Source organism: Cnephaeus nilssonii (assembly GCF_951640355.1).
Source record: "Cnephaeus nilssonii genome assembly, chromosome: 12".
NCBI lineage: Eukaryota > Metazoa > Chordata > Mammalia > Chiroptera > Vespertilionidae > Cnephaeus > Cnephaeus nilssonii.
Genome location: NC_137083.1, coordinates 61397561 through 61421991, shown reverse-complemented (window position 1 = coordinate 61421991; position 24431 = coordinate 61397561). Strand labels below are relative to the sequence as shown.

Below are 24431 nucleotides of genomic sequence, written 5' to 3'. Positions count from 1 at the left end.
GATTACTTGTCTTTTTATTATTGAACTGTAAGGGCTCTTTATATATTCAAGATATAAGTCCCTTATCAGATAAATGATTTGTGAATATTTTCCCATTCCATGGTTATCTTTTCATGTTCTTAATTGTGTCCTTTGAAGCACAAAAGTTTTAAATTTTGGGAGTCCAATTTATCTACTTTTGTGGTAGTGGTTCTTGCTTTTGGTGCCTGATCTAAGAATCCTTTGCCAAATCTAAGGTCATGAAGACCTACCTGTGGTTTTTCTTATAGTTTTACTAGAGGCCTGTTGCATGAAGAGATTCGTGCAATAGGCCTTCCTTCCCTTGGCTTCCAGCACCGGTTTTCCTCTGGCACCTGGACCCAGGCCTTTGCTCCGGCCAGAGTCTGCCGCCTTTGCTGAAGACTCCAGCCAGAGTCTGCCTTCTTCGTCTTTGCTGCAGACTCAGGCCAGAGTCTGCCGCCTTTGTCTTTGCTGCAGACTCCGGCTGGAGTGTGCAGTCTTCATCTTCGCTGCGGCCGGAGTGCCGCTCCTGTAGATCCCTTTGCCCCCTGCCCTCCCTCTCATAGCAGGCGTCCTGCCCCACCTGGCCACTCTGCACCTGGAGCAGCTGGGCGGCTGTCATCTTTGCCCTTCTAATTTGCATATTCCCTCCTGATTGGCTGGTGGGTGTAGCGGAGTGATGGTCAATTTGCATGTTTCTCTTTTATTAGTGTAGATAGTTTGCTCTTACATTTATCTCTTTGACTCATTTTGAGTTAGTTTTCATGTTTTTGTAAGGTAAAGGCTATCTCAACCTGCTGTCTTATTGTCCCAGCCCTGTTTGTTGAAAATGCTGTTCTTTTCCCATTGGCATTCTTATAAAAAATTAGTTGACCATAAACATATAGTTTATTTCTGGACTCTCAGTTTTATTCCATTGCTCTATACTAGTATGTCTATCCATGTGCCAATACTATACTGCCTCAGTTACCATTGCTTTGTAGAAAATTTTGAAATCAGAAAGTGTGAGTCCTCCTACTTTATTCTTTTTCAGGGCTGTTTTGACTATCCTGGGTCCCTTGCAATTCCATTTAAATTTGTGAATCAGCTTGCCAATTTGAAGAACTCAGCTAGGATTCTTATAGGGATTGTGTTAAATATGCATATCATTTTCAGGAGTATAATGTTATGTCTTCCAATACCTGAACATGGGAAGTTTTTCCATTTATTTAGGTCTTCTTTCATTCTTTCAATAATGTTTTATGGTTTTCAGAGTTCATTTATATCTTGTTTGCCTTTCTTAGTCCTGTCGTCCATATCCCTTACTATGTTTTCAGCAATGTTTGTCCTCCTTTGTATTAACTGCAATGAAGATTTCACTTCTGTGTTGGTTTTATTTTTCCCTTCTATTTCTTTTCTGCTTTCTGCCTGCTTATATTTTATCTCTCTATTATCTGTCTTCCTTGAGTTAAAATATCTTACATCTTTTCTGCCCTTGAAGCATCATTAATTTTGGTAAAGCTCATTGTCTTCCAACCCCTATAACCACCTCTATAAAAGGAATATAAGCTCATTAAAATTTGTAAAATGTTGCAAACTTGAAACAAGGGAAAATCATCTATAGTAATTCCACTTAAAGACAACTATATCAACATTTTGATATTGTTTTCTTTTTAGTTCTTTATCAGTGAATGTTTTGTTTAATACTATGTAAAAAATTACATATAACTAGTAGCAACGGGACTCTCTTAAAACTTCTATATTTAAATGCTTTACTCATAAACATGTGTTTATATTTTTTGTTATTTTATCAGGTAGAATTTGTTTCTTCTCAGCTGATAAGGTTTTCCCCCCGAGACAATGTCTTATTTTACTTCTTGCCTTCACAGCCAAGCTTTCAGAAAAAATAGTCTGTTGTTTATTTTAATTTCTTTTTATTTTTTCTCTTCAATCTATTGTAGTCTCATTTCTGCCTCCATTGTTCTATTCAAGTGCTCTTGCTAAGGTAATAACTTCCTAATTACTAAATCCTTTAGAGACCTCTTAGTCTTCATCCTATCCAACCTCTCTAGATTTTGTTTTGACTACCTCCTTAGTAGAGCCTGGCAATCCACAGATTAGACAGTCTCTGTTTTAAAAGAGCTCTTAGTTATCCTTTTATTTCTTGAACTTTTATTTCTTGAGCTTTCTTTTATCTGCCCTTAATATTGGTATCCAAGAGTATATCTGTTTGTTTTTCTTTCTTACTCTATTTTCCATTGCTGTCATAATATCCTGGCAATGCCCAAATCTGTCACCAACCCAGACCTCTTTTCCTGGCCTGTTTGCCAATGGCTACTAGACATTGTCATCCAAGTGACTGATGAGTACCTTAAATTCAACATGTCCAAAAACAACTTTATCCTCTTTTCTGCCATATCTGTTCTTCTGTGCTTCTTATCTTGACCGATTTAATGTCTATCTCATCAATTTAGTGACTCAAGCCACAAACTTGAAAATATGGTCAAATTTCTTCTTTTTGCTTATCCCTTATCTAATTGGTCCCAAAATCTTGTCAGTTTTTCCTCATTACCCTATATCTCCTGTTTACCACTTTTTACCTCTCCAACCTTATAATTTATTTCTTTCATTTTATATTTCAGTTATATAGAAATATTTGTAACAAATAGTTGCCTTAAATTCTTTGAATAAGATAGGTTAGTAGAGATTAAAAACAAAAACAAAAAACTTGACCTGGCCAGTGTGGCTCAGTTGGTTGGGCATCGTCCTGTCTACTGAAAATTGCAGGTTGGATTCCTGGTCAGGGCACATGCCCAGTTGTGGGCTCAATCCCTAGTAGGGGGCCTGCAAGAGGCAGCAAGTTCATGTTTCTCTCTCATCGATGTTTCTATCTCTCCCTCTCCCTTCCTCTCTCTCTAAAGGTCAATAAAAACGTATTTTCATTAAAAAAGTATACCAGGAAGACAAAATCTCCTTTATACCCTAGATCAGTGGTCGGCAAACTCATTAGTCAACAGAGCCAAATATCAACAGTACAACGATTGAAATTTCTTTTGAGAGCCAAATTTTTTAAACTTAAATTATATAGGTAGGTACATTGTTATTAACTTAATTAGGGTACTCCTAAGCTGGCCTTTGCTAAAAACTCAAGGGGCCAAAGAGCCGCATGTGGCTCACGAGCCGCAGTTTGCCGACCACTGCCCTAGATCCCTAGTTCTGTAGTCTCACTCCAGAGGTATCATCTATTAGAGTTTCTGGCGTATCTTTTCAGAAATAGAATGTGCACATATATGCATATAGGTATATGATATCTTTAATTTTAAACAAATTAGAGTACAACATAAAGTATTTTTTCTGAACCTTTCTTTTTTTTTAAACTAAAAATATAATTTGGGGATTGATCTCTATTCACACATTAGATCTGATTTTTCTTCATGGCTTAAAGTATTGCACTGTATGGATGTACAATAATTTACTTAGATTGTTTCTGGTCTTCCATTTAGAAACATTGCTGTGATACATAGTGATAAGTATTGCCAACTTACTCTTTTAATATTTGTGTTTTTAAAGTTTTCTTCAAGTTATAGAACTTAAAAACTCACATTTATATTTATTCCGTTATTTTACTCAACTTTTCCCATCCAGCTAATCTTTAAGTACTTAAGTTTTATCCCCATAATAATATTACTAGCTATAAACCTTTACTCATAACTGACTTATTGTCCCTTTTTTATAGAGAAGGAAGCTGAGGCCGAGTGCCATATAGCTAGCAAGGGACAGAGCCAGGATGTGAACATGGTCAGTGTAGTTCTAAGGTCCATGCTCTTCTCTGTTGCCTGTCTTTCCCACTTCTTTCTGATATGACTGTAATTCAGGCCTCCACTGCCTTAAACTGGAATATACTAACAGTGTTTTTGTCATTCCCAGTGTTCATTTCCTATTCCCAGTCTTCCTTTTCCTATGTACTGAAAAAGATTAATCTTCAAAAGCACAGCTAGGATCATTGCTTCCCAGCTCAAAAGGGGCTTCCTGTTGCATTTAGACTGTAGCCTGATCTCATACTCTTCCCGTTTATATTTGCTATTCTGTTAGTGAATTTGCTCCAAGCTTTATGTAAGATATGATAATTGAATTGTGTATAAGACTAGATAATAAAATTGGAAGTATGATAACTAGCAAAAAAGTGAAGCAAGTAATCTTTGGAGTTGAATGGTGCTTTTTTTGAGTTGTTTCCCTTTTTACCCATAGTAGCTCCTGCCATATGGTTTCAACAAACTGTCAACTCAGTTAATTTAAATCAGATGTGTTATTGATCAAACGCTAACCACAAACATCTTGGTGTCACATAAAACACATTCCTTGAAACATGCAAAACCCCACAAACCTGATGGAGGAGTATGAAATTTCTAAAGTGCACTCTGAACTTGGTGCTTCAGAAAGAGGTAATATATTTAGCTTTAAATACACATACATATACAAAACAAAATATTGAGGAAACCATTCAGGAAGAGAAATAACTTCTTAAAACTACATCAGTTTTTCTGATTTGAAGTTTGAAACTTATCTCTCCATCTATAGATGTGAAATGTTATTCTTTGAATAGCTGTTCTTTCTGAATATAATGCTTCCTACTGATGTCTTACTAGACATCATGTCTACTTTGGCAGTATTCGTATCTGACATTTTTTAGTTTTGCATTTAAGATATTTTTATTGGCTCTCTGCTTGTTACATTAAAAATTATTATCCATTTTTTAGAGTATCTTGTTTTTAAATATTAGAGTTTTAAAAACAGTTTTTAAAATATCACGCATTCAAATTTGAGCCTGGCCAGTGTGGTTCAGTGCTTAAAACGCTGACCCATGAACCAGGAGGTCACAATTCGATTCTCGGTCAGGGCACATGCCCGGGTTGTGACTTGATCCCCAGTGTGGGACGTGTAAGAGGCAGCCGATCCATGATTCTCTCTCATCACGGATGTTTCTCTCTCTCTCTCTTTCTCCCTTCCTCTCTAAAATCAATTACAAAAAAATGTTTAAAAAATTGTTGTTTAGTGAATGCCTTGTTGCCTTTTGCTAGAATTAGTCTAACACAAGCTTTTATTACCTTTAGTTAAGTCTAGATATTGCCTTGGAAGATATTGCATTTGCCAACAGAAAATGGTGACTTGAGAGAAGGGGAAGTGAGTTCATAAAGAACAGTTGTGTTTTCACTTTCAAAACATTACTTTTCTAGTTTTAATCAAGGAACAGAATGAGTAGTAAAAGTAATAAATGACATTTCTCCGTATAATCATTTAACATAAGAATTTGAGGATTTCCTTCTGCTGAGTTTCTTAGTTTTACTTACAGAAATAGGGAAGGCTCTGTGTCTATAGAGCTACCCATCTTTGGTGCTCCTTCAAGGAGGGAGGTTGCAAAATTTTAGTTCATCAGGCATTGTTAAAATGTATTGATTAAAAATCTGTTTTTCATATTTAGTCTTCTACATCTACATTTACCCAGTACATAGTCTTTCCTCTCTCTCTTTCTCTCTCCCTCAGGGATGTTTTTGAAGAGAGAGGTTATTCTCTGAATACTAAAATTAGAGTGCAAGAAATCCAAGAAGCAAGAAAAGACCAAACAATGTACTCTGATTCTTGAGTGGATTATTACTATAAATTTTTATTTCAGTATAATTAGGATACAAAATTTAGTTGTTAGTAAGGAAACTGATTGGGTTATTTTGTAGTGTTGTAGGATGATTTCTATACTTATTCTTTTAAAGAATAAAGTTTTGCTGGGGATAAAAAGTAAGGAGGTGATATTAAATTAAAAACATCTTTTGGCAATAGTTTACATTTCAAGACAGGCACACTGACATAGCTACACACAGAGTACAAATGCAGGCAGTCTTTTTTAAAATCTAAAATACAAAACAACCTTTAAGCAGTAAAAAAGGCTTAAAATTAAATTTTTATCTTTTTCCTCTTCTAAAACTCCTTAGGATTATAAAACGTTAAAATTGAAAGATCTTGGAAGTCATCTTGCCCCACTTCTATCCAGTGTGGGAATCCTTTCCATAATAGCTCTAATCTTTTTGTTTTTAAACTTTCATTTTATTTTTAAATTATTTTAGAGAGAGAGAGAAGAAGGGAGGGAGAAACATCAATTTGTTGTTCTACTTATTTATGCATTTATTGTTTGATTTTTGTATGTGCCCTGTCCTGGGATCGAACCTACTGCCTTGGTGTATCAGGACGATGCTCTAACCAACTGAGCTACCTGGCCAGGGGCTAAACCTTAATTTTAAAGAGGTCTACTTATTTCAACCTGCTTATTGCTTTGTTAAGAGAACTGTCAGATTATTTGTTGGCTTTAATTATTACAAAGAGTTGCCATAAATTCAACTGCAACTTTTACGAGTTTCTCCCAGCTTTGTCATCTGGTAGAATATGGAATAAATGTATTCCTTCCATTTAACTACCCTTTTGAAAATAACCATAAAATTCTGGGTCTAAATTATTTTTTTATTTTTTAACCTGGGGTCCATCAATTCATGAGTGTGGGGCTGGTTTATCATATGTAAAATTGTGAGTATATGTGCATTTTTCTGGAGAGAGAGCCAATAATTTTTACTAGTCTCAGTGGAACCTGATTCCCCACCAAAGTTAATATGCCAGGCCTACTGGGATGGGCCTAGAAATCTGCTTTTTGTTTTTATTATTATTTTGTTACTACTTGCCCGAGGATACTTCTTTTTTTTAAAATATATTTTATTGATTTTTTACAGAGAGGAAGAGAGAGGGATAGAGAGTTAGAAACATCGATCAGCTGCCTCTTGCACACCCCCTACTGGGGATGTGCCCGCAACCAAGGTACATGCCTTTGACCGGAATCGAACCTGGGACCCTTGAGTCCGCAGGCCGACGCTCTATCCACTGAGCCAAACCGGTCTCGGCCCGAGGATACTTTTTCCATTGATTTTTTAATTTGTTTTGTTAATCCTCACCTGAGGATATTTTTCCATTGATTTTTAGAGAGAGTGGAAGGGAGGAGGAGAGACACAGAGAGAGAAACATCAATGTGAGAGAGACACATTGATTAGTTGCCTCCTGCATTCATCCCGACTGGGGCCAAGGATGGAACCTGAAACCTGGGAATTGGATCCTCAACCCTTTGGTGCTAGGGACCACACTCTAACCATTGAGCACACCATCCAGGGCTAATTATTATTATTTTTAACAAGCTTTCAATGAGTCGGCTAGTCTAGCATCTCTGGAACCATTTCACTAGATGAGTTCTTATATTCTCAGAACATTTTTTTTTAAAGAGAAGATGGTTTTGCTCTAAATGTTTTCCAAAGTTTTGAATTACTCTTGGTTTAAATATATTTCTTTATTGATTTCAGAGAGGAAGGGAGAGGGTGAGAGAGATAGAAACATCAATGATGAGAGAGAATCATTGATCAGCTGCCTCCTGCACACCCCCAACTGGGGATTGAGCCCGCAACCTGGGCATGTACCCTTGGCCGGAATCGAACCCTGGAGCCTTCAGTCCACAGGCCGACGCTATATCCACTGAGCTAAACCGACTAGGGCTTGGAACATTTCTGATTTCATTGAGAATTGTATAATTTTTAGAGCTTTAGAGACCATCTGGTATACATATAATTTATGGTATATTTATAGTTAGTCTTTCAAAAGAGCATGCAGGAGGCCGCTGATCAATGTTTCACTCTCACATCGATGCTTTCTCTCTCTCTCTCTCTCCCTCTTTCTTCCTCTCTCTCTAAAAATCAACTGGTCCAAAGGGTGGGGTTTTATTTAAAAATTTATTTCAGTCTTGGCAGTCATCACAAACATTAAGAATGTGATGAGACCCTGGCCAGGTAGCTCAGTTGGTTAGAGCATCATTCCAATATGTCAAGGTTGTGGGTTTGATTCCCAATCAGGGCACCTGTAAGAATTAACCAATGAATGCATAAATAAGTGGAACAACAAGCTGATATTTCTCTCTCTCTCTTTCTCAAAAAAAAAAATAAAAATAAAAAATCAGTAAATGAAAACAAAAAGAAAAGAATGTGATGATGTTATTTTATTTTAATTTTTTATTTATTGACTTTTTAGAGGGAGAGAAGAAGGGGGGGGGGAGACATCGATTTGTTGTTCTATTTATTTATGTATTCATTGGTTGACTCCTGTATGTGCCCTGACCAGGGATACCGGAACCTTGGCTTATGGGGATGATGCTATAACCAATTGAGCTACCCAGTCAGGGCTGATGATGATATTTTAAATCAAGAGTGTTCCCAGGATTTTTGTTTGTTAGTTTCAGACTTAATATTTTAATCTAACACAGGTTTATAAATTATAATACTTTTGGATTTTTAATTTGTAAAGTTTATAGGTTGTTTAAAACAATTTCTAAGGAAGAAAAGTATAACTTATAATTCAGTCATTTATGAATACTGGTTTCAAATACCACATCTAGCCCTGGCCGGTGTGGCTTAGTTAGTTAGGGTGTTGTCCTGTCCACTGAAAGGTCACAGGTTTGATTCCTGGTCAGGGCACATGCCCCTGTTGCAGGCTCGATCCCCTATCCCCAGTAGGGAACATGCAGGAGGCCGCTGATCAATGTTTCACTCTCACATCGATGCTTTCTCTCTCTCTCTCCCTCTTTCTTCCTCTCTCTCTAAAAATCAATAATTTTAAAAAGTCAAATACCACATCTACACTTGAAACAGTTTGAGCCTGATACAACTCCTCCTGTGCACCTGCTTTTAATCACGGACAGAACTGCTCAACCAACAAACCTGCTTTTTTCAGTAAAGTAATATTTGAATAATTAATTTTATAAACCAAAATGACAAAGCACAGCTTAAGATTTGAAGATACTTCTCAATGGGCTATGATTACTTCACTGTTATAGAAGGAAAGAAGACTATGATAGTTTCACTTAAAAATATATATATTTATTGATTTCAGAGAGAGAGAGAGAGAGAGAAACATCAATGATGAGAGAATCATCGATCGGCTGCCTCCTGCATGTCACCTACGGGGATCAAACTCGAAACCCCAGCATGTGCCCTTGACCAGAATCGAACCCGGGAGCCTTCAGTCCACAGGCCGACACTTGATCCACTGAGCCAAACTGGATTGGGCAGTAGATTCACTTTTTGCTACAAATGTCAGAGGGGTAATATCAGAAGAGACAGGAGACTAAAGTGAAATAAAACAGAAAATTGAAATATGGCAGGGGAAATGAACATGTTTTATTGAACAATAGAAATGGCAAGCAACAGAGAAGGCGAGAACTAGCTATTTTCATTTTTTTATTCCTCTCTTAATGCCAAAAATATTTGAGTTGGTTTATAAACAGAGATATGTATGAAAATAGAATGCTTAAATAAATATGGGCGTGTTTAAAAACAGACGGTATATCTGTTATCTGGGGTGCAAATAATTGCCTTTCTCTCAATAATGTAACTCCCTAAAGATACATTTCCTGTGTGTGTGCATTAGGGAGGTACAGTAGAAGCCAGTAAGCAGTCAACAGCTTCTCACACCCTAGCTTGAAGGCCCTTAAAAGAATCAGAGTGCATGTTCACTTTGCCAGCACTGTTGTTCTTAACCATTTTTTGACTCCTAAAAACTTAAAGGATGGGAAATATTAGTTATTTCATTAGTTACAATGACTTATAGTTTTTATTCTTAATAAAGTGGCAGTATGATGGTATATTGGGGGATAAGACCAGACAGAATCTTGGGAGATGAGAGCAACTTCGTTATGGGGTTGGGAGAGTTATACCTTTGGTTGAGAATCATTATTTTTGTATTTATTTATTCAACAAGTATCTTATCAGATGCCTCTATTAGACAGTTTTTCAGGTGCCAACTTGAATTGTGACTAAGAGCATTATTGTAGAGTGGTTAAGAGTGATTTGGACCCAAACTTCATGGGTTTGAATCCCAGATTTTTCACTTAGTTAAGAGACCTTGGGCAAATTACTTAATCTCTCTATGTCTTAATTTCTAGATCTGTAAATTGGGAATCATCATAGTATGTACCTAATAGAGTTGTGGTGAGGATTAAGTAAGTTCTTGGAAGAGTATTATTAAGGAATGCAGTTGTTTTCACACACACACACACACACACACACACACACACACACACACACACACACACTATGCCATGACTAATTAAACCATAACAGAACAATATAGTACTGTAACTCATATTTTAGTTTGTATTGATTTATACACTTTGTTTCAAAAAGGTTTGAGAAAAAACTGAGGCCTCCTAAGGAATACGGTATACCCATGTAGCACAACAGAACTAAGATATGGGCTCAGATTTCCTTGTTTTGAAAGGCAGAAATTTAAAAATGAGTATATACAAGTGCTAGGAATAGGCACTCAATAAACATTATTTCTCTTATGTTTAAAAGAAAGTTATTTACTTAACAAGTGGGTCACTGTTAGCCCAAAGTGTACCATTGTGCAACGTTTTAAAAAATGCCTTTTTCAGGTAGACATAAATGCTATGGGTGCATTGGGGAGTAGAGTACAGACTAGATTTTAGCCTCCACCCCCACTTAGCCTCTTGGCGTGGAGCTCTTGTGCAGTAAGCAATCTGCACAACTGTGTGGTGATTCTAAATCCAGTATTAGTTTCCTTCTCTTTTGAAATTCTTTATAGATACTGAATTGTATAAAGTGGTAGGACCATACCACAGCTCTAGCCACCTAAGTCAGAATTCTTAGAGTGTGTTCTCTATCAATAGTTCTCATTATTAAAATATTTATTGTTTCAGACATATCATTTTGAATGTAATCTGCCCAATATCAGCATCAATTTTTTTCATTTTGATTTTTAGTTATTTAAAATTTTTATAGTTTTTACTTTGAGATATTGTAGATTCACATGTAATTTAAGAAATAATACACAGAGATCTATATGTTCTTCATCCAGTTTTCTCAAATGATAACATCTTGTTACTATTGTACAATGAACATAACCAGCAAATCAACTTAAAAAATGTATTTAATCCTTACCTGAGGATATGTTTTTATTGATTTTTAGAGAGAGAGGAAGGGGTGGGAGGAAAGAGAGACATACATCGATGTGAGAGAAACATCAGTCGGTTGCCTCCCATACTCATCTCAACGTAGGCGTATGCCCTGACCAGAAATCAAACCCGCAGCCTTTTTGGTGTCGACGCTCCAACCAACTGAGCCACCTGGCCAGGTCCAGTAAATCAACTTTGATACACCATCCACTGACTTTACACAGATTTCATTAGTTTTACAAGAGGGGGGGGGGGGAGAGAGAGAGAGAAAGAGAGAGAGTATTGTGTATGTATTGAGTTCTAAACAGTTTTATCATAGGTGCAGATTTGTGTGATCACCTAGTTAAGATATAGAACAAATCCATCACAAGGCTCCCTCATGTTACCCTTTTATAGCCAACCCCTGGCAAACCCCTGGCAACTACTAATCTGTTCTCCATTTCTATAATTTTATCATCTCAAGAATGTTATACACATGGAATCATAAAATATATAACATTTGAAATTGGCTATTTTTATTCAGCATAATTTCCTTGAGAGCCATCCAAGTTGTTGCATATATCAGTAGTTCATTGATACTGAGTAGTAATGCCATAGTATAGATGTACCGCAGTTTGTTTAACCATTCATCCATTAGAAAGTTGTTTCCAGATTTTGGCTATTATGAATGAACCTTCTGTGAACATTTGTGCACAAGTTTTTGTGTGAGCATAAGTTTATTTTTCCCCCAATTTGCTTGGTGTTGAATTTTATCAAATGCTTTTTCTATATTTATCGAGAGGATCATATGTTCTTTTCCTTATTCTGCCAATGAGGTGAATTATACTGATTTTTGAATGTTAAATCAGCCTTACATTCTTAGAATAAATTTCACTTAGCCAAGATGTATTCTCCTTTTTACGTAACTTTGATTTGATTTGGTAGTATTTTGTTTAGAATTTTTGTGCCTATGTCTATAAGGATGTTGACCTGCAATTATTTTTATGTCTGTATCGGATTTTGATATCAGGGTTCTTCTAGTTTCACAAATGAGTTTCTGTATTCTCCGAAAGTGTTTGTGTAGAGTAGGCATTATATCTTCTTAAATGTTTAAAGTGAAGCCATCTAATATTCTTAATCTTTTTTACATAATATTTAAATTTATGTTTTCTATTGATATTTATGTTAATCCATTTCTATTTCTTTCTTCTAAATAAGACAAGGACTTTATAATTCACCTGCTTTCCCTTCTCCCAACCCCTCTTCTTACCCTCACAATTACTCCTGTCAATATCACATATTGTAGTTTTGAATATCAGTAAGCGTTTGTGTTTTGTTTTTTATTTCAAATCAACACTTACTTAAAGGCTTTGCTGGTTTCTCTGCTTTACTCTTCTTATACCTTGATTATTATTTTGGATTAAATTTTTTTATTCCAGATATATATCTTTGAACAATTATCTCACCAGAAATCTGAAGGAAGCAAAATTTTTGCGTCCTTGTAGATTAAAAAATGTCTTAATTGTACTCTCACACTGAGTGAGAGTTTGAGTAGATATATAATTCTAGGTTTAAAAGTATATCCAGTTGTCCCAGGACCGTGTTGAAAGACTATTCTTTTCCCATTGGATAGTCTTGTCACCCTTGTCTTAAGTCCATTGACCATAGACATAAGGGTTTATTTGTGGACTCTCAATTCTAATCCATTGATATATGCCCATCCTTATGAAAGTACTACATTGTTTTGGATAATGTATTTTTTTAAATTTCTTTATTGATTAAGATAGTATTTAAGTCAGGAAGTGTGAGTCTTCCAATTTAGTTATTTTTCAAGATTGTTTTGGTTTTCTGGGGTCCTTACATTTCCATATGAAGTTTAGGATTAGCATTTCTGCAAGAAAGGCAGTTGAACTTTTGATAGAACTTACTTAATTCTATTTTATATATTAAGTTTAAAAACGATTTTCACTTCTTTTTCCTTCTATACTGTATTCTGGTGAATTTCTTGGCTTCAGATTACTAATTTAATTTGTTCTTTTTTTCAGTCCTTATTTACATTTTTTAGTTCAGTGATCAAAACTTAACTTCGAAGAGTTCCAGTTGATTTCATTTATTTATTTATTTTAAAGACTAGTTTATTGCTTTTTAGAGAGAGAGGAAGGGAGAAGTGAAAAGCATTGATGTGAGAGCACAACATCGATCAGCTGCCTCCTGCATGCCCCCTACCTGGGATCGAGTCTGCAAACCGGGGCATGTGCCCTGACCCAAATCGAACCAGCAACCTTGTGGTGCACAGGACGACACCCAGCCAACTGAGCCACGCCAGCCAGGACCAATTGATTTTATTTTAAGTAAATGTTATCTTGCCTATCTCTGAAGATATTAATTGTACTTAATCTAAGGTCTTATTCTATTTAATGTATTGACTCTTTAAGTGTGAGTTCTATTTGTGACACGAATGCCTCTTTTTCATGTTCGAGTCTTGGTTTTGTGCTCATTCATCTTTGTTTGAGTGTCCTGGTTAGCCTCCCATGAATATGATAGTGTGTATTGCAGCAGGTCTCCATTGATTGTGGGTAGTGATGAAATAGGCAGAGAGATGGAGTGTACCAATTTCCAGTCTTCTTTAATGTGAGTGTCCCCACTTCTGCCTCAGGCTTAATGTCCACCCAGGGCTCTGTCCTGTCTCTCTCATCCAAGTGTTTTTCCTGGCAGGGTGACACCTTTATACCTCTGTTCTATAATGCTTGACCCAAAGAGGTAGAACAGGTGGGAGAGGTTGACCTCCTTTGTGAGTTCTGTGCTATCCTCCAGCCAGTTATGCTGTAAATTCTGTAAATTGTTTCCGTTCTTCCTGCTGTCTTCCACCTCTGGGCTTAGTTTATACTGAGGACTCCAACCTTTCCAATAGCTCTCCACTCTGGGCATATTAGATTGTGGTTTCCTCCTTTAAACTGATTCTATCAGCTTTTCATCTTTCAGTGACTCCTTATAGTTTTAGCTCACTAAGGACATTTCTTGGTTTCTTTTGATGATTGACTTTTTTAAAAATGGCATTTTTGTTATTTGTGGGGTTAATGTGGAAAGGAAGTTTGCTTGCAGTGCTCTTAGCCTACCATCTTGATTCAGTCAACAATTATATTATATTTTTAGTGAAATAAATCTAATAAAGAAAAAAAATTTTTAAATCTAGCAAAAAATGAAATATTTATAAAATGATTGAATAAATTATGGTTTTTGTTTTGAAGAGTAGATGCAATCATAAATGAAGATTGGCAGTTTAAATACATAACAATGAAAACTTCAGTAAACAAAACTTCAGACCAGGAATATATTTACATGAAATTGGAAAGGCATATATTTGTGATGTTGCTGGTTTTTCTTGTTTTCTGCTCTTTGGGAGAAGGAAGAAAACATGGGTTCCGAAGTCAGTGTCTACCTTGTTTGAATAACCTCCATAGAGTCAACATTAGCCTATGCCTGTAGAGACTTACGTTGGTTGCTAAGGGAGAAACAGGCCAAAAATGTTTGACAGAGCTCTGAGAAAACATCATAAAAGGATTTTTACTACAGCTTTGGTTCAATAATTTTCATTGTTATTCCCTCACTGTTATTCTAAATTTTAAAAAATATTCTTCCAGTATAAAATAATATGTCATAGACTTTTTGGATAATATAAAAGAAGTGATAACCCTCAACCCCAGTCACAACCACTGTTAACACTTCAGTATATTTCTTTATAGTCTTTTTTTAAACCATAGCTTTAAAACAAAATTAAAGTAATATGGTATTGTTTTTCTTCCAGTCCAAAAGTAATGCCTACTCAATGAGAAAACTTGGAAAATAAAGACCAGCACTAAGGAGAAAAAAACAAAAAGCACTCATAATAACCACCCAAAGATAACCACAATTGAAATTTGGTGTATATCCTTCCTGTATTTTTTATGAATATATACAAATAATTTTTCATTATTAATATGGTGTCATAATCTAGTACTATTTTGTACTTTGCATTTTTCATTTGCAGTATATTGTGAATGTTTTTGTATGTTAGTAAATATTCTTGTATATACTTTTTAGTGTTACATAGAATATGAACATATTTAAGTATGTTTATTTGGCATACTTAACCACCTCCCTATCATTGGACATTGAAAGTATTTCTAATTTTTTACCATCACAAATTATATTATATATCTTTGTCCCTACATTTTTCCATGCATCTATGACTGTTTCTTTAGGAATAAATTCCTAGAAGTGGAATAGCTGGGTAAAAGGGTATGTACATTTTAATGCTTTTGGTACATAAAAATGTCAAGTTTTAAGCTAATCTCTTGTTATATTCTGTCTTGTATTGCTATATAATTGTTTTATGTGTCTGTCTTGTCTCCCTAATTAGAATATAAGCTTCTTGAGGTCAAGGGAAGTTTCTTATACATCTTACGTATCCTTTGACAGTCTGTGGTTTACAATGTTGGATTTATGAGTAATCAACAAATATTGTATTGATTTAAACCTGTGGTTTTACAGGCTTTTGAATGTCATAAACCTGTAAATTTAGAAATATATGTATTTTGGGGATACACAAGGCTTGCAAATTTTCTATTTTTCCAAGAAAGGATATTAAAAAACAAAACCAACTACCATTTCCTACAACCTCCATCTCATAAAATAAAGAATGCTTAATAACAAAATGTTTCTAATCTCTGAAAAATGGACAGGTTTTTAAATGGAACATTTTAGCTTTTAAAAAAACTCACTGCCTTATCCATATTTTTCTCATTTTGTATTGGACTGTTGAATCTTCACCTTAGTCAATCATTGCTCTGTAGATCAACATTTGAGAACTACTGATTTAAAAGACTTAGAGGATTAAAAGATAACCCTTTTTGCAAAATAAATTTCTTCTTGCCCACAAGCCTGTCTTTTTCACAATAAGAACACAAGTGCAGGTAATGCCATTTTTTAATTACACAGAATTTGTGTATCTCAATGTACAAGTACTGCACTAAACAAACCAGACCTTGCTGATGAGCATTTAAATATATTCCAATTGCCCAAACCAAAAAACTGTGCTTTCTAAGAAATTTGAGACAGGTTAAGTGTGGTATAATGGAGAGAAGGCAGATGTTTGAGTCAGACGACCTGGGTTTGAATCCTGACTCTGGCATTGCCACTTATTTCCCTCTAGCTTCCTTATTTGTAAAATAAGATATCTTCCTCCAAGAGTTTCTATAGCTCCAGTTCTGGCAGTTACTTCACTGTAATGAAATTATTTGTTTAGACATCTGCCTTCCTCCAAGACCATGAGCTCTTGAGGGGAGGAGTCATAGCTTTCTTTCCCTACACTAGAGCCTCACCTAGGATTCAAGGCATAGCAGGTACTTAATGAAATGGCCATTGAATCTGTACATGATTGTTGTGAGGATCAAATGAGGTAATGTGTGAAAGCTCTTTGTAAACTTTAAATTCTATACAAATGTTAATTATTTTTATTGCTAATAAGAGCTGTCTTTGGGAGCTATCAAAATTTTGGGTAGAAACAAAATTACCCATTTCACAGTTCTATAATGTTTTCTATTTTTCTTTTATTTTATAAGAAAACAAGTTTTAATTGGATCAAGATAGAGCTAATTTGCTCCCTGGGAAGGCAGATGAATCCCCTCACCCCTCACCAATGGAAGTGCCAAGAGATTATTTCATATTTAAAGAATGGTGCCCCTTATTTTATCCTCTTAACCATATAACTTGTAAAAGGATACCAAACCTGGAAGAGAACAGGAGCCTACATTAATTTTAATCAGTACTTTTTTTACATTCACTGACTTTTTTAAAATGTCTTAGTTTCTAATCTGTTTGTAAAGCTCATGGTGAATTTTTGCCACAAGATGGCATTGGTGATTATTGAATGCATGTTCTTTTGACCCAGAATTCTGAAAAAATGGTGCACATAATTGTATTCTTTTGGGGATGAGCTGAAAACTTTCATCACTGCTTATATATTAATTTAATTTTGTTTTGACTCCTAAAACAGGGTTAAATGCTACTTTACATCACTTCTTTCTGTATTCAAGTATTGTTTTGTTTCCTGTTTTTCTGTCTTTATAACTACAGTAACTATGTATTATTTGCCATGTGTTGTATGTGTCTGACTTATTGCTGATAATTGTGGTAACAGGTAAGAAGAAAATACGATGGGACCCTGTTAGGAGGCGCTTCATTCAGTCCTGTCCCATCATAAGGATCCCTAACAGGTTTTTGAGAGGTGGGTGTGACGAGCAAGAGATCTGTGCTTCATATGGGTTGAAGGGAACTTGGAATGAATTTTATAAACTCAAAACTCTGGTTTTTAAAAATTGTCTAAACAGCCAAGATTGAAATAAGTCTAGAGCAAATTTAAGCCTGTGTTTCATATTGACCACTGTTGGAATTGTAATTAAGTTTTAGTGAGTTAGATCACTTAATGTGTATTAGATGATAGAAATAATTGATCTCACTGATATCACTATTATTCCACTATAACCATATTAAAAAGAACTTTGAATAATTTATAAAATACGGGTGTGGGAAAGAGTTTTCTAAACATGATTCAAAGGAAGAAATAATTTATGTGACTAAAATATTAAAAACCTCTTACGGTAAAAAATAATAAAAAGATATAAGGGGAAGTATTTGTAACAAATGGTTAATATTATGAATATATAAAGAGATTTTATAAATCAACAGTTTAAAAACAAATACCCATGCCCACTAGAAAAATAGGTAAAACAACATGAATAGGTAAAAGAATATCAGTTGATAAAAAAGAAAGTTCAATAAATATGAACAAATATTTATTTCACTATTGTTATAAGCATGATAATTCAAATAATAGATATCATTTTCACCTGTTAGATTTGCAAAGACTAAAAATAAGAATACCCAGTGTTGGCAAGGTTATGGGAAAATGAAGCTCATATATTTAAGAAGGTGTAAATTTAACACAGCCTTTTTGAATTCAGCTTGCCAATATGTATCAAAAGCCTTAAAAATGTTCACATTCTTTGACCTTGTAATCCTTACTTCTATTTTTATTTATTAATTTTGAAAATTTTCATTATTGACAGTATTACAGATGTCTCCCATTTCCCCCCACATACCTTCTATTTATAATATTTTTCCACAAAAAAATACTCCATAGTGAAAAAAGAAAATCTCAGAAGAGAATTGAAAACTCTGGTTCACACTATTTCTAGATTAACAAATTGTCAGATAAGCATGCTTAATGTTGTAATTTAGACTTTATTAAATTATTTATAAATCAGTGTATCTGATTTTAACTGAAGAGATTATATTTTTAAAAACTAAAAAAAAAAAAAAAAACTTTGCAGCTGCTATAGATGTTTTTAGTACCTACCTATTTTAACAGCCAAATTCCAGAACTTGAAAATAATAAAATCTATTTTAAATGGGTCAAGATAAGATACTTAGGATGGTGTGCTACCCTTTAGCATCAATAAATTATTGATACAAATTAAGAGGTAATTTTAGTGTTATGTGGCAAAAAGAACCTAGTGGCCAAGCAGATACGTTTAACTCTGTAACATCTTTTTCTTGTTTTGTGTTATAAATTAGAATGTTAATTTATTGATTTACAATGAGAAAGCTAACTTAGGCTGACTAAATTTAAAATGTAATTAAGAAATTGTTTAATTAGGATATACAACTTAATATATCATATTTTGTACAAAAATAAACATAAAAAATACAAAGGAAGTAGTGTTATATCTGGATGGTGGGATTTACTTTTGTGTATTCTCTGTTTTTCAATTTTTTAATCATGGAAAAAAGGAGATTAGCACAGGTAAGTTTTATACCTTTGATTATTTTGTTGGCCCTAAATTGCCTCAAACAATGGCTGAGGAAGACGGTCTCTGACAGTACTAAGAGTGAGGCAGGAGTAAACTCAGTATTAGCAATATCAAGGTCACCAGTGACCACCTCTAAATCAGTGGCCTTGTCTTAGTTCACACCTTCTTTGACCTGTTCGTAGTATTTGATGCTGTTGACCCACTTGCACCTTCTTAGATTTCTCTTCTTTTGGGTTACTTTACTGTACAATCCCAGATGTCTTCCTACTTCTTTGATTGTTCATTCTGTTTCCTTCACTGGCTTCTTTCTTCCTACCCACTAAAGGTGGGTATTACTTCAACGTTCTGTCCTCTCCATTATCTCCTTTAGTTATCGCATCAGCTTTCACAGACTTAACTATCTTCGTTCGTTCGTTCATTCTTTCATTCGTTCAGTATTTCTTGATTGCCTCCTAACTAACAGGCACTGTGCTAGCTCAATGATCTAGATAATAGAGAATCAGAGAAAGAAACAGTTACAGAATAAATTGAGTGCAATTCTTTGTGATAAGTGTCCTGATGAGGTCGTATGGTATGGGAGCATACAGAAAAGGTACCTGGCCCAGCTCATGGGAGGATGGAGAGAGGGTGTCCATTAGAATGACTTTTCAGAAGAGATGTACTTAAAGGCTGAGTGGGTGTTAGGAAGGGAGTGTTGGAACATCTCAAACCACAGGACCAACCAGCTGGAGTAAAGGCAATCAGGCAAAACAGCATGGTCTTTCAGAGAACTGCAGGAAGTTCAGCTTAGTGGGAAAGAGTGTGGAGAGAAATTGGAGAGGGCCCAGATCAAGTGGGGTACCACCCAATGCGAGTTTTTAGGATCTGTTTGTTTTTCAATTAGTGAAGAAATTTAATTGAAAGGCCAGTTACAAGGTGATTATATAATTATTAAGGCAGCTACAAGTAAGGCAGTTGTAGGAATAGAGAGGAGGAAATTGATTTGAAATCTAAGGAAGTGGAATTCATTGAGACTTGACTTATTGAAGAGGAGGAGGGAAAAGTCAAGAAAGCTTCCAGCTTTCTGTGTGGACCATTGTGCTTGTCACAAGGTGTTATATAGATGGATGGAGGAGCAGACTGAGGTGAAAGATGACACATTTAGTTTAATCTCCCCAAACCAATAATAGTGGTTTGGGGAGATTAACTCTTAGATTAAACACCCAGTTTAAGAGTTATTTCCTGGGAAACTGTCTTTGAAGGCCCATCTCTTTGTTCTGATGGCACCCTGTGTACCTGCCTGTATCATAGCACTTATCACACTGAATTATAGTTGTTTACTTGTTTATGCCTGCCATAGACTGTAAGCTCTATAAGGGCAGGGACAGTGCCTTTGAGTAGAATTGAATTATTTATAAGGCCACTGACAGGGAATAGAATGGAACTAAAAATGTAGTACGTTTCAACTTATCTTTGGTGGTGGTGACAGTAAATAAATGAGAATATGAAAATGCTGCTGTTTAGTGTTTACTTAGATTAAATATACCTTATCTATGCTTTTGAAATGTCCACTTTTAGGTCTCTCATTTTGGGAATCCTCCACATTACCTGTGTTGATACTGATTGAACACTAGTGCATACGGCTTGTTTTCTACCACTAGATTGCTTCACTCAATCCTATATCATCTCTAAAATACATTTCTACCAATTAAAATTGTGTGGTGTGAAAACAATACTGATACAGTGGAAACAATGAGTTTCCATTGATGGACCTAACATACCCATTTACCTTTCCATACTTTTCAGATATAACTGAAAATGACAAAACTGACATATGAAAAAGAAATCATAATTGTACTGAAAAATGGAAAAGGGAGGCTTTGAAGCCAGGTTACCTAGGTCTGAATCCAGTCTCTGCCATTTACCTATTGTGTGACTTTGGGCAAGTTGCTTATTTTTGGGGGCTCAATTTCCTCAACTGTAAATTAGGATGGTGCTGGCTAGTGTGATCAACCTTGCTCACCAAAGGGTCTCTGATTCAATTCCCAGTCAAGGGCGTGTACTTGGGTTGCAGGTTTGATCCCCAGCCCCTGTCAGAGTGAGTGTGGGAGACAGCCAGTTGATATGTCACTCTCACATCTTCTCTCTCTCTCCTCCCTCCCTTCTACTTTCTCTAAAAATCAATGGGTGAAAAAATATCCTTGGGTGAGGATTAACAACAACAAAAATAATTAGGATAATGATAATAGTACCTACTTCCTAGAGTTGTTGTGAGGCTCAAGAGAGAGAATATGAGCAAAGAACACTTAAGAGAGTTTTTCCATTTAGCCAATTCATGTTAGCTGCTATCGTTCTATCTGTTATTATACCAGAAAATTGGTGGAATTTCAGAGTAATAGAAAGTAGTTGTAATTATAATGATTGAGAAACGAGAACAGAATAAAATGCAACCTCAATGAGTGTTCCTGGTGCATGCTGGAAGTCAGGAGAATTTCTTAGTAGGGCCCCTTTTCTGAAACTCTAAGCCTAGAGTCAGCAAATGTAGAAGGAAGGAGAAGGTTTGAGAAAGATGAAATATTAGGGCAAATAATTAAGGGACTGTCTCTAAAATAGTTATTTCCCCCACTCCTTCTCTCTCTCCATGGAGGTTTGGAGACAGTAACACAACTGTTAAGGAAACCTGTATCTCTTACAATTGTCAATCAATGTAGTCCTTCATTTATTTTTTATTATTTTTTAAAATATATTTTATTGATTTTTTATAGAGAGGAAGGGAGAGGGATAGAGAGTCAGAAACATCGATGAGAGAGAAACATCTATCAGCTGCCTCCGGCACGCCCCCTACTGGGGATGTGCCCGCAACCAAGGTACATGCCCTTGACCGGAATCGAACCTGGGACCTTTCAGTCCAAAGGCCGACGCTCTATCCACTGAGCCAAACCGGTTTCGGCAAGTCCTTCATTTATTAATATGAATAGATGACCCGATATTTGAGGGAAACTAGACTTGAAAGAGGGTGACGAAGATGAACAAATAAAATAGCTGGCTGTGTTGAAAGCAGAGGTAATGATGAAGGAGATTGAAACTTTAGGAAGTTCTGATCATAGGAGGTTTCCTCAGAGTCAAGAGTAATTGGAACCATAAATAAAAAACCAATGCCGTGGAGAAAAAGGAATGACTAAAGAATTAATTCTATATTGAAAACTTGATTGCTGAAATAAAAATGCAGTTGGAGGCTTAAATAATATATAGGCTTAAGGCCAATCTTTATGAAAATAAAGCAAAGGAAATATTCAGACCATAAAGCAAGAAGACAAAAAAAGAAAGTACATAAGGAAAAGTATACTTTGATGACCATTCTGTGTGATCCAGTATCCATTCATGGCATTACAAAAGGAAGGACAGAAGAAGGGAGAAAATAAGTAAAGAGTATTTTCCTACGTTGAATAAAGATTCTGAGTTTTCAAGTGTAAAGGGCCCACTAGGGAACAAGCTGGAAGGCAACAACAACAAACAAAAGCATCTGTCTATACATTACTGAACTATTTATGATTCCAGAGATAAAATGCAGATATATAGAAAGACTCAAGTCTAAGAAGCAGACTGGTGTTGCATTTCTCACCTGCAAACTAGTTTGCCTTCAGTGTTATTTTTCTGTTGTTGTTAATCCTCACTCGAGGATATTTTTCCATTGATTTTTAGAGAGAGTGGAAGGGAGGGGGAGAGACACACAGAGAGAAACATCAATGTGAGAAAGATACATCAATTGGTTGCCACCTGCACGTGCCCTGACTGGGCTGGAGATTGAGCCTACAAATGAGGTATGTTCCCTTGACCAGAATCGAACCTGTGACCCTTAAGTCCACAGGCTGACGCTCTAACCACTGAGCAACCAGCTAGCAATTGCCTTCAGTGTCCTGAGGGGAAATTATTTTGAAGGCAGAATGTACCCAACCTCACTAATGTTTAAATGGGGCTCAAAATAAATAAGAACTCTGAAAGTTTATGACATAAACTCTTTTTGAGAAAATTACTTAAAGAGGTACTCCTGGTAAAATGGAAAATCTAAGAAAGAGTAAGTTTTGGATATAAGAAGCAGTAGTGTGCAAAGGAACAAACAATAAAACTTAGAGTTGCATCTAAATGAAGGAACTGTGAAGCCTAGTATAAAAGTTAAGAAAAGCGTTCTAGCCTGGCTGGTGTGGCTCAGTGGTTGAGTGTCGGACCCATGAATCAGGAGGTCATAGTTGGAGTCCGGTCAGGGCACATGACTGGGTTGTGGGCTCGATCCCCAGTAGGGGGAGTGCAGGAGGCAGCCAGTCAATGATTCTCTCTCATCATTGATGTTTCTATCCCTCTCCTTCTCCCTCTCTCTGAAATCAACAAAAACTTAAAAAAATAAAAGATTTCTAAATATATAGAATAATAATCTATAATAATAAAAGTGTAATATGCTAATTAGACTGGGCAGCCGAACGACCTTCCGGACATCCTTCCAGATGACCTTCCTGACGAAGCTGGGGCTGTGAGGGCCGAGGCAAGCTGCCACAGCTGCAAGGGCGGAGCCCCTTGCATGTATTTCGTGCATCAGGCCTCTAGTATTAATATATGTGTGTGTGTGTGTGTGTGTGTGTGTGTGTGTATTATATCTAACATTCTGTAACATTTCAGATGATTTAAAGTGTGGGTAGGGAGAAAGTAAAACTGCTAAAGATCTTTTACATTTTTGTTTTGAAATTTATAAGTATATAGTATGTGCTTATTAAAATTCAAATAATATGGAAATACATAGGGTGAAAAGTGAATGTATTTCAAGCATGCATACAAATTTGTACAAATCAGTAAAAAAAAAAAAGACAGACATCTCAATAGAAAAATGTATAAAAGGGTTAAGCAAGCACTTCCCAAAAGGAACAATTCAATTGGCCATTAAACATGGAAAGGTGCTCAACCTCATTTGTAATGAGAGAAATGCACATTAAAACCACAATGAGATAGGTCTACAAACCCACAAGAATTGCTAAATTAAAAGTGCAATACCAATACTAAGCACTTTGTAAACAAAAGTTTGGCCTTATCTAGTAAAGGTAAAGATTTCCATACATCTGACTCAGAAATTTCATTTTTAGATTTAAAGCCAACAAATGTGGGCCTCTGTGTACCTGAAAACATGTTTGAAAAAATGTTTATAGCATTAAGAGCCACTAATTTGAAACAACCCAAGTGTCCATTCTTACAATATAGACTGGATAAATTGTGGTATATATTTATACAAGGAAATATTATTTGGCAATGGAAATTAACAGTGACCTTTACCCCCAGCAACATGGATGAATCTCAAAGACATAATTGTGAAAGAAAGAGTCCGGTATAATACATCTGTGATGAGGAAACAGAGTCAGTGAGGGCCAGTGACTTGCTCAAGGTAACAGAAAGAACCTGGGTTCAAATCTAGACATTTGTAGGAGCCCTTGCTCTTTCTTTCACACCACACTTTCTGTGTTTCAGGATTCCTAAAATGAGAAATTGAGTTCTTTACTTGAAGTAAATCACAGCTCATGAGTAAATTTTCTGATTATAGTTTGCCTAATATTATA

The 24431-nt window shown here is 35.6% G+C and overlaps 1 protein-coding gene across 3 annotated transcripts in view; it reads left to right on the top strand.

Annotated features, from left to right (window-relative positions):
- Nucleotides 1–24431, top strand: part of KLHDC10 (kelch domain containing 10) — a 49648-nt gene that overhangs the window by 11823 nt on the left and 13394 nt on the right. For 2 of the 3 annotated variants that reach the window (XM_079786434.1, XM_079786432.1), the window contains exon 2: nt 17184–17270. The exons of the other annotated variant lie outside the window; for it this stretch is intronic. In XM_079786434.1, coding sequence (XP_079642560.1) covers nt 17184–17270 — 87 coding nt within the window. The remainder of the gene's footprint in view (nt 1–17183; nt 17271–24431) is intronic. 3 annotated transcript variants of the gene reach the window in all.